Source organism: Engystomops pustulosus, chromosome 7 (assembly GCF_040894005.1).
Source record: "Engystomops pustulosus chromosome 7, aEngPut4.maternal, whole genome shotgun sequence".
Classification (NCBI taxonomy): Eukaryota; Metazoa; Chordata; class Amphibia; order Anura; family Leptodactylidae; genus Engystomops; species Engystomops pustulosus.
In genome coordinates, this window is record NC_092417.1 from 93,441,645 (window position 1) to 93,455,759 (window position 14,115).

Consider the following 14,115-nt stretch of genomic DNA (forward strand, 5'->3'; position numbering starts at 1 on the left):
GAGGGAGTGTGTATGGAGGGGGGATAGCTGAAAGAGGGAAGAGAAAAGGGTAATTTGGGGAGATGTGGTAAGTAAATACAGTCCCTTAAAATTAAACTGGAGGATTAAGACTAACAAAGTGACTTAAAGTAATGAAAGAACAGATGAAGACCTTGAGGGATAGAGGTAAATGTATTATTAGGGTGACCCTAAAACAGTTCAGCTTGCAAGGGGTTAAAAAGCAGCTACAAAAATAAAATGCACAAAAATTTTGTGGCAATAATCTGGATAAACGTTTCAACATGTGTTCATTATGAGGATGTTCACTATATGGTTAGTTATATAAAAACCCTTTAAGCGACATTTAACATGTGCATTGCTTTACATCTGCCTACTGTTAAAGGAAATCTACCAACAAAATGAAGCATTCTAATTACCATGGCTGTGGTAATCCAATATTTGTTATTCATGGCCTACTTCCTCCTAAAATCAACTTTTAAAATTATGATTATGAGTCTCACCCTTCCCTTCAGTTCCCTAAGCACTTCTGTGCCTGATGGCATCTCAATGAAGCAATGAAGTTCCAGCACACAGAGTGAGGGAGAAGTGCTCCTTGCAAACTAAAAGCCAGTGAATCTGCAGCCCTTGGAGGAGCTCGTAGCACTTCATGCTCATTAGCATAATTTTTTAAGTTGATTTTAGACAATGGATAACAATCTCCAGATCTATCTATTCATCTATCAAATGTGACTTTTTGAAAAGTAACAGACATTGGGGGTCATTTACTAAGGGCCCGATTCACTTTTTCCCGACGTGTTACCCGAATATTTCCGATTTGCGCCGATTTGTACCTGAATTGCCCCGGGATTTTGACGCACACGATCGGATTGTGGCGCATCGGCGCCGGCATGCGCGCGACGGAAATTGGGGGGGCGTGGCCGAGCGAAAACCCGACGGATTCGGAAAAACCGCTGCATTTAAAAAAAAAATTGTGTCGCGAAAATTTCACTCACCTTCATCCAGGATAGGCCGGTGTATTTCGAGGCATTCCAGCGGACTTCAGCGCAGCAGCACCAACTAGTGGATGGCGGAGGAACTACCATCATAAATCCCGGCCGGACCCGAATCCAGCGCAGAGAACGCGCCGCTGGATTGCGAATGGACCGGGTAAGTAAATCTGCCCCATTGACTCAATTTTTCTCCTGTAGCAGGAGGTACATAGAATGTAAAAGTAACATCTCAGGACAGAAGTGTTGGACTTAAAGATGGGCCAAATTTTTCACATATCATGGGATTTTCAAATGTGGAGAAAATAATAGCAACACTGATTTTTGTCTAATGAAAAATTTTCCCAAAGACTATATCAATGATAAAGAGATTAACTATATTCTAACAATATTTAGCAAGTTATATACATTTCTCTCTATGTCTCTATGTATCTCTATGAGTGATAGCCCCATTTTTGACACTTCAAAAAACACTGTTGACCTTAAGAGTCTAATACAACAGATAACCAGCAAACCATTGGAGCCATGCAGAAATTGTGTTGGACAAATTTTAATATCTCTGTATCTTACAAGCCAGGAGATATACAGGAGGTACATTTCAATGACCTGGAGCTCACAGAATTGTAAGGTTATATATAAAAAATACATAACTGTTTATCAGCTGCCTGCACCTTGGCTTTAGGGTAGAGGTAAAAAAAGAGAACACTAATCCCCCCCCCCCCAAAAAAAAAAACCCTTAAGTTTTACAGCAAGTTCTAGTCTAGCTGTAGCAATTGTAACACACAAAGTCAAAGGATGTGAGAAACGTGCCCTGTGTTACTTATTTGGGAACTGAAAATTTATGCCTCGCTGAAAGTGCCCGGGGAAAAATTACATCAGACGAAATGACAATGATTAAAATCAGCTTTTTCTCTCCCTCTCTCTGCCTGTGCCTTGTCTGCTGCTGAAGCTGGAGCTGGAGCCCTGGCAGGAGCCCGGTGATCTCTGCACACCCACAGCTGGCACCGGAGGGGGGCACCTCTCGGAGAAGGGGGGCAGAGCTGGGCCACTTCATTGGAGCTGATCCTTGCCCTGGAGGCGTTTGGGAGCCCAGAGCTAGGAGTGTGCAGCGCAATCTCTCTCCTCCTCTCCATTCTCCTGCAGCTCAGGCTCCTTCCTCTCTAGTCTTCAGGCTGCACCAGGGCTTTGGGGGGCTGGTGAAAGCAGGGGTACCCAGGAGAGAGACACAGGGGGGCACTGTTCCGGGGAGAGGACACGGCACACAGGGAAGAAGGAGGAGGAAAAGATCTGGCCGGGATCAAGGTAAGAGAGGAGGAAGGGCTTGCTGGAAAAGTCACTTGGAAGCGCAGGGGCACAGGGGCACCCCGATTCCTGCTGGAGGCGCCCCAGCAACATGTGCAGGGTCTGTGATCCTTGCAGGGGGGATCTATAGGACTACATTGCGCTGTACTTGCTTGCATGTTGCTGCTATAGACGTGGTTAAGGCAGCAGCTTAAGGGGAGGGGGAGACCCCAATCATAGCTGGGGGGTCATGTGCCCATATCATGATGCCTTGTCCATGCCCTGATCCTGCATAGGGTATAGAAGTCAGTCTGTGTGTGATGCCTGCAGTAAGTACTATCAGCTTCCATCTCATGCATTATATCTTCTGTATTGTTTCCCATTGTCTGGCAGTTTCTGGATGGAGTAGGGGATTCTTAGGGTTTCCCGTACGCTGGCAGGATATTTAGGGTACAGATATTCAGGATAGTAGGCATAAAGGAAGGGAACAGTGCATTGAGTGGTCCAGATTTTTCTGTTTAGAAACACAAGGGGGACAAGTGGAGAGAGAGAGTTTTCATCCACTTCCTCCTGTCCAAAAGTTTCCTGCAAACACTTGTGTCACTGGATCCCCTTCTGTTGGGGATCTTAGTGCCTGAAGTGGCAACTGAAATACATTGATAGAGAGATAGTTGAAGCTATTTATGTATTTTAATATTGTCACATGTTTAAAGATATGGTCTGACCAGATAAATTTAATAACTATGCATTAACTATTTCACAATTGTGACCAATATAATCTCCTTTTGCTTTATTAATGTGGCAGTAAAGACTAGCAACAAATTGTATCATGTCTGATAATATGTCCAGATTTCCAAAGGTCAGAAGCATTTCTTCTGGCTATGTACAGACCACATTACAGGATATATTAGTTAAATTAAGAACATTTTTAAGCAGGTCCCCTTAGGTTTTGTGGCACCCACACTAAGTAATTATTAAACATCATATCATCATCTTCATATCAGTCCCATGGGCAGAGAATGTTCCTGTGCCACTGTAGGGGTCAACAACCACTCATCTCCATTGGGCAGTGAAGTTCACAGTGGGATTGGCAGAATCTGTCACATCTATGGCTGGCCTCAGGCTTCTAAATACGGGGCTATATCAAGAATAGCACTGTATGTTAACTTTGTGTCGCTGATATTTTCAGAATACTCTTTTGGTAATGTGAGGGTTAAGCCTGTTTTATTATTACAAACTATTTTGCAATTGTGTGATTACAATTCAGAAGTTGCTACATTCCTCTCTGTGGCACCTCCCATTGTATATTTGTATTATTATATTTTTGCAATCCACTCTTAGTCATAGATGCTGGGGCTGTTTTAGGAACCCTTCACCCCCAGTCTGTCCCTCCGCAGACTGTAGCAGTATAAGTTACCAGGGCCTGCAGCCATGTGCAAAGGCGGGAACAAACTTCATACACCCAGTAATACTTCTTAGACTTTGAAGTGGGATCTAAATGCATCTTCCATTTGTGTGTGTAGTAAATGAGGAATATTCCTGTAGGCTTTTGTGCTGTGAAGACAACACCCTGGAATATTCTCTCTATTTCTCTCTCCTTTCAACATTCCTTGCTGTAGGGTTTTTGCCCCAGGCACCAAGCCTTGAATGGAGCTCTCTTTCTCCCTTGACAGAAAAAAAACTGCCTTCTGTTTACCTTTTATGGTTAAAATAACAGCTTAAGCAAAGAGGCAACTTCATGGAGAAACGATTTCTTGAAATCTTCTCAAGCTGCAGCGACATAGCAAGTTTAATCACCCCTAGAGAGCGAAACAACTGTGTGCACAATGGGACACAGAGTCATTTTGTGTGTAAATGAGCGTGCTATGGCTTCACTTTACATGGGCAAATAGCTTTTACAAGCAACATTTGTGCAGCTACTTCCACAAAGACAGGGGGAAGATAATCTGGCTTTTCATAGAACTCAATGTGCTGGAGGAGGGAAAACAAGACCCAGAAATAAAGACCTGCACATTATTCCAAGACCTGCTTGTATTAGTTTGCCCCCAGCTAGTTCAGCCGTCACCCAATTTGTGCATAAGACCACCCTCCCTTTTATACAATTAATGTCGCTGCTTTCTAATACAATTGTGTTTAACCTACTCTCGTCAAGGAGGTGGGGGCCCGTGACTCCTGGGGGCAAGTAAGCAAGCATCTGCGTTTGGCTCAGTGACATGGTATTATGAATAGGTGGGAGATTCTTTGTGTCAGTCCTGGCAGATCCCCCTTGGTATGAGCATCAGTTAGGACTGTCCAATCAAAGGCACAACTACCTGCACGCAGTTGCTTTGGGTAGAAACAGAGGTCCTGTCAACAATACCCTACTTCTTCCCCCAAAGGGTTTGCAAGATGCATGGAATGCCCAATTCCACATTGTCTTCTGGAAGAGGAAAAGTGGGTAACATTATTCCTTTACTTTGGATGTTTTTGTCATTATTGTTTCGTAAATGTATTTGTTTAGCTTTATATTACAGCACAGTGGGGGTATGCTGTTACCCATGTACATATGTCAGATATTGTACCCAATATGTAACAGTTTTTACACTTTCTTGAGAGGTGAACAGTAAACCCCTATAGCAGTGCAACCGACAGGTAATGGAGCAGATGACTGCATGCTCATTCCTTGTAAATGGCCTTATACATTTCTAATCTACTTGGTGAATTATTCAAGTAAATGACCTTTCCACACTACACGGCCAACATTTTATATTGTAGAGTCTATTGACTATAATGTACACTGTGACAGTCAGCATAGGCAATCATTTTATGTATTGAGTATTGATGGATAGATGATGGATTGATAACAATATATTGTACTCTAAAAGGAGAAATGGATATAAAATGTAGATAAAAGTAGCCACAAAGGCTTACACTCATGCTTACATTGTTAGCATAAGTTATTATCTTAATATTGCTCATAAATGTTTTATGCACAGTTTGTCATTTGGCCCATGCATAAAAAGATAGATGTGTAATTTAAGGTTTTACATGGGACTGCATATCAATCTAGAGCATTATTTTAACTCATGAAAGTTATTCCCATTAGCAAAAATGCAGCTCTGCTACATCTGTAGCATACAGTATGCATGCACTGATAAATCTACTCATATTTTCAGTTTAGTGAATAAATGGCTGTGTGTGCATAAAATACTATGTAATCTTAGTTTACATTGCAAGTGTGTATCCATTGCGTAATAACGTAACACACAAAGCCCTTATGGATAATGCTATTGTGTCTGAACTTTGTGAGAATTACACATTACTGACAATTAATATCTGAAATATATTATATAACTATCTGGGACACACACACATATGTAATCCAATGATCCAGCACAATATTATACCTTGTTTCATTGTGTCATGCAATGTTATGTAGTAGTAAGTAGTTTGTAATATTAATAATCATACATAATCCCATGTCACAAGTGGTCACCTGTAGTTCTAGGAGTAAGTTATCCTAACTCACTGTATTACCTGTGCACAAACGGATACATACAAAATACATGTTGAGCCCAGCTATACATGGATGTAAAATGTGTGTGGATGACAAAGATGACAAAGATAACACTGAAAATATGCAGTTAGATGAACCATTCAATGCCCTCTAACATGTATTCTGTGGACGCAATACATATTGGTGGCACCTGTACCCAGTAGAGTTCACCACTATATGCCATACAGTGCACAATTTAATGGTAGAAAAATACATTTATCTTGCTATGATTTATTGCAAGAAAAACAAGGTGTGAATATATGCTGTTGGAAGCATTATACTATAGGTAATTTCAAAAAATGTGGTAATATTTTCTTCTTCTTTATTTGTGGACATGTAGAAAAAAACTTCAGATATATATCTCATTCAGGAGGCTCCTGCATTTTCCGCAGGATGCCCCCAATTTTCCCTTGGTCAATTATTATTATGACATAGGTTAACACACAATGATATTGTAATGTGACATTCCCATTAATTATGCAATGTTTCCAAAATTACACAGCAAATTATTATAGTCAGGGTGGATGCCCACACACCAGTCCTACCTGCTGCATCTTCCCTTACATAGCTTTTTATAGTACTGCCCATTTGCTACACTCAATGTGCCCAATTGTGTACCTCAATGACAGAGCAAGAATAATACTGTGCAAACATCATAACTAACAAAAATGTGCTCAAATAACGTGTAGCTGCCAACAAAGTGTATCCCAATGTTCCTAAGGGCTAAAGTTAAAAGACCCAATGAGCCTCTAACTTGAAAAGACAGAGTGATGAAAATAATAGCAAACTGAGTGTATATAAAAATGTAGTTGAACCCATTTTAACAATCGTTTTTTTCTGAGTTACAGCAGGACCGAGTTTGTCACATGATATCATGATCTGAAGTTTTCCTTTGCACTTCCGTTAAACCCTCTGTATAACGCATTGATGTAAGCAAAATTATAAAGTGACAAATTCAGGTCTGCTACATTAATGTATTGTAAAGAAGTCATCTCTCAAAGGGTTAGCTGCCTCATAGTATATACTGGTCACGGATAACTTTAGTTTAGTGTCTTGTACTTTAAATCAAGCAGCTGGTAACAATTTACATTTTTATGCATACATCAAAGGACTGGAGTCTTGGGTATTCTTAGCATTAACCTCTGCCAATTGGCGCTGGCAGGTAGATTCATCAAACATTCTTAATACTTTCCTACAACTTTTTCTCCCCCAAATTGCAATGTTGAATTTTATGTGGCTTTGTTTCATGTAGTGCCCAGGTACAGTAGATAAAGGCTGTGAGATCTTGCACTAGGTGAATGGATATGAAATGCACCTCGTGTATCAAATAAATGCCTCAGGTACCGAGGAAGTCACTAATTTAGAGGTGTCTTGTTATTGAGACACACTTGCAAAAAAACCCTGAATCTCAATTCACAAATTGGTTCTCTGTTTGTCAGGGGATATTTCACATCTAACACATAAGCCCACGACCTCTAATTAGAATTTTGCAGTTTGTTTTGTGCCCCTTGAGGCTGACACCTTGGAAAGGAAGAAGAAGGAGGAAAAAATGTTCCTGATTTCTTATTGCTAATAAGCATATTCCACCTACCCTCTGGTGTCTAAAAGACCATGCAAATACGCTTAATTGCGGCTGTGGTTGTAATTTGTACGCTGGATGTATGATCAGGCAGATGTAGGGATGATCTCATTAGATCTGTGATCACATCAGTAATATAATAGTGATTGTTCTGAAGAAGGACTTTTTTTTCCCTTTGCTATCAAGGAGGAAAGCAGCATGTCCCGTCTGTCTCTAACCCGCTCCCCAGTCTCTCCCTTGGCTGCACAAGGAATACCTCTGCCAGCGCAGCTCACCAAATCCAATGCACCTGTACATATTGATGTGGGAGGACATATGTACACAAGCAGCCTGGCCACCCTGACCAAGTACCCAGACTCAAGGTAAGAACACATTGCTTCATTGTGCTTCATGTGTAAATTAATGATAATATTCCATTGTTCCAAGATCAGACTGTTCTCTTAGTATCACCCTTTGTCCTCCGTTAACTCCACATTGGAGTATGCCATGGGCTCCCTCTATACTCACTGACCCCCTAAGGGACTTTAAAGCATTATCAAAGATTTCTGCAGGTTGAATATTTTCCAATATGGATGAATACAAATGTCTCTGTAATCACTGGGAATACTTCACATTTCATAGAGCAGCATAGAGCTGAGTTTGTAATTGTCCAAAATCACTCCACGTATTATCTATTCTTTACATATGTCTGCATGGAGCCACATTTCTAAAACAATTCAGAAAATTCAGTTTTACTGCATCCCCAACCTTTAGTACCCTTTAACTTCCATTAGAAATAAGTTATCATATTGGGCCTCACATATTGCACTCACATCTGCCACCATTCTATTCGCTGTCCCAAGCTTGCACACAGTTTAGAGAGAAGCCTTGTGACTTAATAGTAAATGATAATAAGCTTATTACATCTCTCTATTGTAACATATTTAAGGGATAAAAACAACTGAAGATTTTTAAACTTTCTAAATGTTAACAGTTTTTGTCAGTGAATGAATATGCCTGGGACACATAATTTAGTCCCATTGGCTAATTACTCTGAGATAACAGCAGCTAAATTATACAGTAATGTCACCCACAGAAATGTTTCTGAAAGTATAAGTGGATATTTTTGTCTCATTGAAGATCACTACAGTCATCATCCTGCACCTAAAATGCTTGATAGCAGAAAACGATAGATTCCTTCAGCTGTACACCAACGATAAATTTAGTGTCTGCTTGGGACCCATACTAATAGGTCCTTGGCCAGTCCCCAAAACTTTCTATCCACTAGTCACTCCTGACACCCCCTCCCCTGAACCACATCTGTATGCCCATACGCAGGATTTTTTCATTAGCTCTGTGCTTCCAATTAGTTTTCTCATTAGCAGTGTTCAGATTATTATGGCAGTGTAGACAAGAGGGTGACTTTGCAGTGTTTTCCGGTTATGTCTGACACGTCTGTACACAAACTTATTAAGAAACGGCCCAGTCAGGTTACTCACTACTTGTAATTGGTTTCTTTGAATAACATTCTTCTGGTTAAACTATAACCATTTCTTTCCATTGATCAAGGTCATTCTTAGACACAGATTTTTTTTTTGCTATGGGACCCTGAAAAATTTAAAAAATTAAGAGAAATCCGCAGCTGCCCTGGAGGAGATTGCTGTTGATTGTATGCGACATACTTTGTGCATGGTAATTAGGAACATAACTTCACTGCCAGATGTTTGGCAAGACTTGCAGACATTACAACTCCTTTCACTGAGTTGTGAGAATGGCACTGTCCGGGCAATGGTGTACCTCTCGATTTGCAGCTTTAAAAATAAATCCTAGACCCTAAAGCAGTAAACATCTCCATCAGTGTCTGCCCACCTTATTGTCAGTGACTGATGGACAGTTACTGATTGGTAGCCATTGCTTTCTATGCTGCAGATCAACACTACTTTTATAGGTAGGTGCGTAAAAGGTCGTCAGGCAATGGTCAAATGTACAGTGCTTGTGAAGGAATTATTTTTGCATTTCGGAGCTAATTAGCTTAATTAACTTTAAACATGCTAAAACTTTAACTTTAAACTAACTTGTGAGGTATCAGACACAAACAGGGAAATAATTTCTGCCCTTGTACTACTTTAATCGACATCCAGAGGTTGGGGTCACCAAGGGCTAAATAATAAAAAACACACAGGTGAGAACACAAATGTTTAACAGGGGATTTTACAAGGGGTTTTCTTCGATACCTATATATAGATAATAAGCTCATAAATCACAACCTCAGAGTAATTAAAGGCCATTGTGCTAACCAATCTCATTGGGTCTGCTCTAAACTTCTGAACAGCCATTGGGAGGCCAAGTCTGCTCATACACTTGCAGTAATGTAATATTATAACTACTAATAAACCAATAGTTGATCAAGCAATGAAGCAAGAGATCTGCAAAATCTGCTTTGGTCCTAATAATACAGATAAACGATTTACTGTTTAGATGCTGCTACACCTTCTCAGATAAGGATAAGGTAAAACATAGCAATACTCTTCCACATCCTGATTCTATCTCTGATCACAGGCTGGGGTGTTTGCAGGGGGATTTTCTACACTCCATTACATCACATCTGGTTGTACTCCAATCAGGACAAAACACACCTTAGAAGGTGTAGGATTTATTTTTGTTATTATTACCAGTTACCAAATACAGATTCCAAAAAGGTTGCTATCCATCCTTCCAATATTTCTAAAAGCTACTTATGTAGGAGTGGCAAAGCAGGTGAGAAATGGCTCAATAGAACAACTTCAGAGAAGAAGACAAGAAGACAACTTGAGAAGTTTAGGCGATCAGTGATTTATTTGATAACTGTTATGCAAGTATCTCTATGTTTTCACTGCTGACTGTGCAAGGCAACAATTGTGCTCTCATTAGGGAGAGGCAGAAACCAGTCTTCTATGCAAATTTATGATGCCGCTGTAATTACAGGTACTATGTTCATAACTTTGACCTGTAATTAAAGAGAGAGCATTATAACCTTCCTACTGGGTGGTTCAATGACACATGTTTCATAGGTACACCTATTCTCTTTCTATTTCATGGGCTTGATATTAATAATTTAGACAGGACTTAAAATGAAAATATAAGTTTGTCTCGTGTAAAGGCCTTGTTAGCTATGAAATAGAAGCAAAACATTGTAGAAGGTGAAATAGCAGACATGTTAGTTGTTATTCATTTTCCCTAGATTTAGCATCTTAATAGAAGAGGGTGAGCTTAGTATCCAAGTATTTCCAATTTAGTCTGTAAATGCATCTAAAGGATGCGGGATGAATGCCTATAACGACCCAAAGCTATCAGGAAAAATGGGTTCCCCTGACCACATTTTAGTAAGCCAAGGTGACCAGGGGAGGTCACATATAGGAAGTGAAGTGCAGAGCTGCCCAATGTCTAATATGTGAGCAGCATATACAGTATAAAATCAGTAAGTGTGTTGAGCTTCTTCTATAACTCCATAGACCTCCCTCTACTTCTAGGTCTCCAACTTATTAGACATTCATAGCATGTTCCCCTGAAGTCCACATGAATAAAGGAACAATGTGATGTTAGTGGCCCTTTAAAATAGTCATTTCATCCTCTATCGTATAATAGCTGGTATATATCTTTTATTATAAACCTTAGTCCTGTTTTATGAAACTTTGCAACCACCGACATCCTCCAGCCTTTAAAATCTTGTCTTCTGCACAAAGTCCTTCAGGCATTCCTGATCCTAAGAGGTAATTATTCCTCCCCCGGACTCTTTTTCTTGCGTCCTTGTTGAGTTAAATATTAATTTTAGAAAGATATATATTAGAAAAAGTATGAAAAATGAGATTGACTGGGTCATCAGACCTGAGAAGTGCAGAACCAGTGTTTTTGAGAGCAAAAGGCAAAGGCCTTGAGAGATTTTAACCTTCTCAGCTACATATTACCTCCTGTATTTTGTTTCAAGTGAAAACACTGACATCCAAATAAATGTCTTTAGCTGCAAACACGGACAAACATGGCAGTATTATTAAGAATTTGTGGTGATACCGCCGTAAAGGGAACTTGCCCGTTGGATTGTCCATTGTGGCTAAAATGACAGTTGAAGTAAAGTTAAAGACACCAATAAAAATAAACTAAAAAAGTTACGGCCCAGTATCGTTTTCTATTCCAGCTTTTTGGCTACCTGTGTTCTGCCATTTTTCCAGTTGTGATACAAAACATGGAACCAAAGGCATTCTGTATGGTTGCATATCTGAACTGTTCAGTTTAAAGGGAATGTGATGTGTTTCTGAAAATTTTTTTAAGAAATGTAGCAATGCTCCACTTTCAGCTTTACCAATTAGAATTCTATAGCAAATGGTAGCAAACTCATATTGGATGTCACAAAATTTTGGCTTATAGCTAAGTGATTATACATATAAGACCTACAGTATATAAAAAGTAAGTTCATCAAACTAATCATATACTACACATAATTTTTAGTCTATAACTATATAATGATTTAAAACATCTATTTTGTTGTCGCAGACACGCTCATTTTAATTATTGTTGATTTATCTGGACATCTGCGGCCTGCTTCTCATTTCAGATAATAGCGATATGACAGGCAACGTTGCCATCTATTGCAATACAAATCAAATATTAGGAGGGGGCAGGGTGACATCCTCATTAACTTCTACACATATCAGGATATAATAGAGTTCGCCTGTCCCTGTTAATCTCATACTAGGCATTCAGAGATGAATACTGTGCTCACTGGATTCTATAGAAAACATGGGCAGCAGATTGCCCAGGGCCCGATGAGATTCTGAGCCAGGGGCTATTGACCTAGTGTTACAGCTGTAACATGTGTATCAAGTGTACAGAAAATCTGCACATGAGATGGGGGAGGGGATGAGACCTCTCTGCACTGCTGAAATTATCATCAGAAATCAAGAGCTTCATTGCTTAGTACACAAAACAGTGACGTAAAAATGTGACTCCTGCTGCTATGTGCCGCACCACTGAATGTGAGTGTCTTCAAATATTAAATCTTATGATTACCAGGATGTGATGAGGAAACTGGGACATTGAACGAGGACCTCGACATGGGAATTTCACCATAAGGGGTCATTTTTATTACAATATGTATAATGGGTATATATATACTGTACATATGTCTGACTAAATTTTTTCTCTCTTCGCACCTAAAGTATTTGCTTAGCATTTGTGACACAGTATACAAAAATTCCTTTATTTATATGCACAAATCCTTTTTTTTAAATAAAAATCTACCATTTAAATAAAATCTACCATAAAATACCAATAAAAAGCCATATAATCTGCAATGGGCCCACAGTGTCGGGGGCTCGGCCACCTGACTTGAAACACTAAAGAATGGAGGATGTGCACTATTATATATATATATATATATATATATATATATATATATATATATATATCATGCTTGCACATTGTACAGCACAATATTTATATAATAGTGCACATCTTTTGCAGTACACAGCTGAGGCAGCAGTTCAGTTGAAAATTGGCAGGGGAGGGCACAGTTTAACGGCAGGATTGAGATTTCTCATCGCTACTTCCTACTGTCTATGTACTCCATGTGGTCTGCAGCTGATGAGCTGTGGCCTCTTTCACCCCCCCTGAAATAAGAAGACATATGTATATACATATTACAAGTAAAAGAGTTACGTGTGTGTATTGCTGCACGTGTGTGTATTTGCTATATGTATGTACAGTATATGCAGAAAGTGTGTATATGGTATGTTTATACTGTAAATATTTTAAATATATGGTGTGTTTATATTGTATGTCTAAGTAAAATATATATATATATATATATATATATATATATATATATTATCTATTTATTTATTTATTTTTTCTTTACTTAGACATACAATATATACACACCATATTTTCAAATATTTACAGTATAAACATACCATATACACACATTCTGTATATAGAGGCGAGAGCAGAACCTGTATTGAAGATATGACTTGTGTGCAAAATCCCGGAGCCTTGACATGGATCCACCGTAGACAAATAGAAAAAAATGGCTGCACTCCTGTGAAGATTTCCAGATTTCCAGTGAAAAAGGCTCCGGTGTGGGAGGAGCTGAAGCATTGCTACACATGGGAATAAAAGTACCCAGAATTTTCACTGGAAATCTTGGAGTGCTGCCATTTTTTCACACATGCATATGTACTATACACATTTATGTGTGCATACTGTGTGTATACACTGTATGTATGTGTGTATATGAGTATATGTAAATGTATATATGAGTAGATAAATGTGTGTATCAGTATATACATGTATTTCGGTGTGTAAAGGTGTATAAATGTTTGTATATATCAGTATAAATATGTGTAAATATTAAGGGAAAGGGGGCTCTTCTTCTATGAAGAAGTCTGCTATGGGGCCCAGCCTCTCCTAGTTACACCCCTGCATCCATAATAGTGCATCCTCTAAGTACAAGAATAAAAAGACTGATACCCCTACAAGACTATAGCTACCATAATATATCACTACTTTATAGTAGGATATAGTAAGTTTAATGTACCATAATAGTGAGGCGATCGCTACTGTAACAGGGGTCACACTCATACTCCACACCTGCTGGATTTTGACAGTAGTTGCAGTTTTAACAGGTTTTGGGTTAAGAACAGATGTTTTTCACCTTCATAGGTGAAGTCCAGTCCTCTTAGTGTTCATAACCAATTACCTGGTAGATCCCCGCTATTCCAGAC

General features: G+C 39.2%; 1 protein-coding gene across 5 annotated transcripts in view; it reads left to right on the forward strand.

The window, feature by feature from the left end:
- The first annotated feature begins 1,833 nt into the window (after positions 1-1,833).
- Positions 1,834-14,115, forward strand: part of KCTD15 (potassium channel tetramerization domain containing 15) — a 29,506-nt gene continuing 17,224 nt past the window's right edge. The window contains exons 1-3 of one of the 5 annotated variants that reach the window (XM_072117248.1): positions 1,834-2,288; positions 4,646-4,700; positions 7,568-7,743. In XM_072117248.1, the coding sequence (XP_071973349.1) occupies positions 4,656-4,700; positions 7,568-7,743 (221 nt within the window). In that variant the 5' untranslated portion in view covers positions 1,834-2,288; positions 4,646-4,655. The other 4 variants (XM_072117250.1, XM_072117249.1, XM_072117251.1 and 1 more) reach the window with 4 other exon arrangements.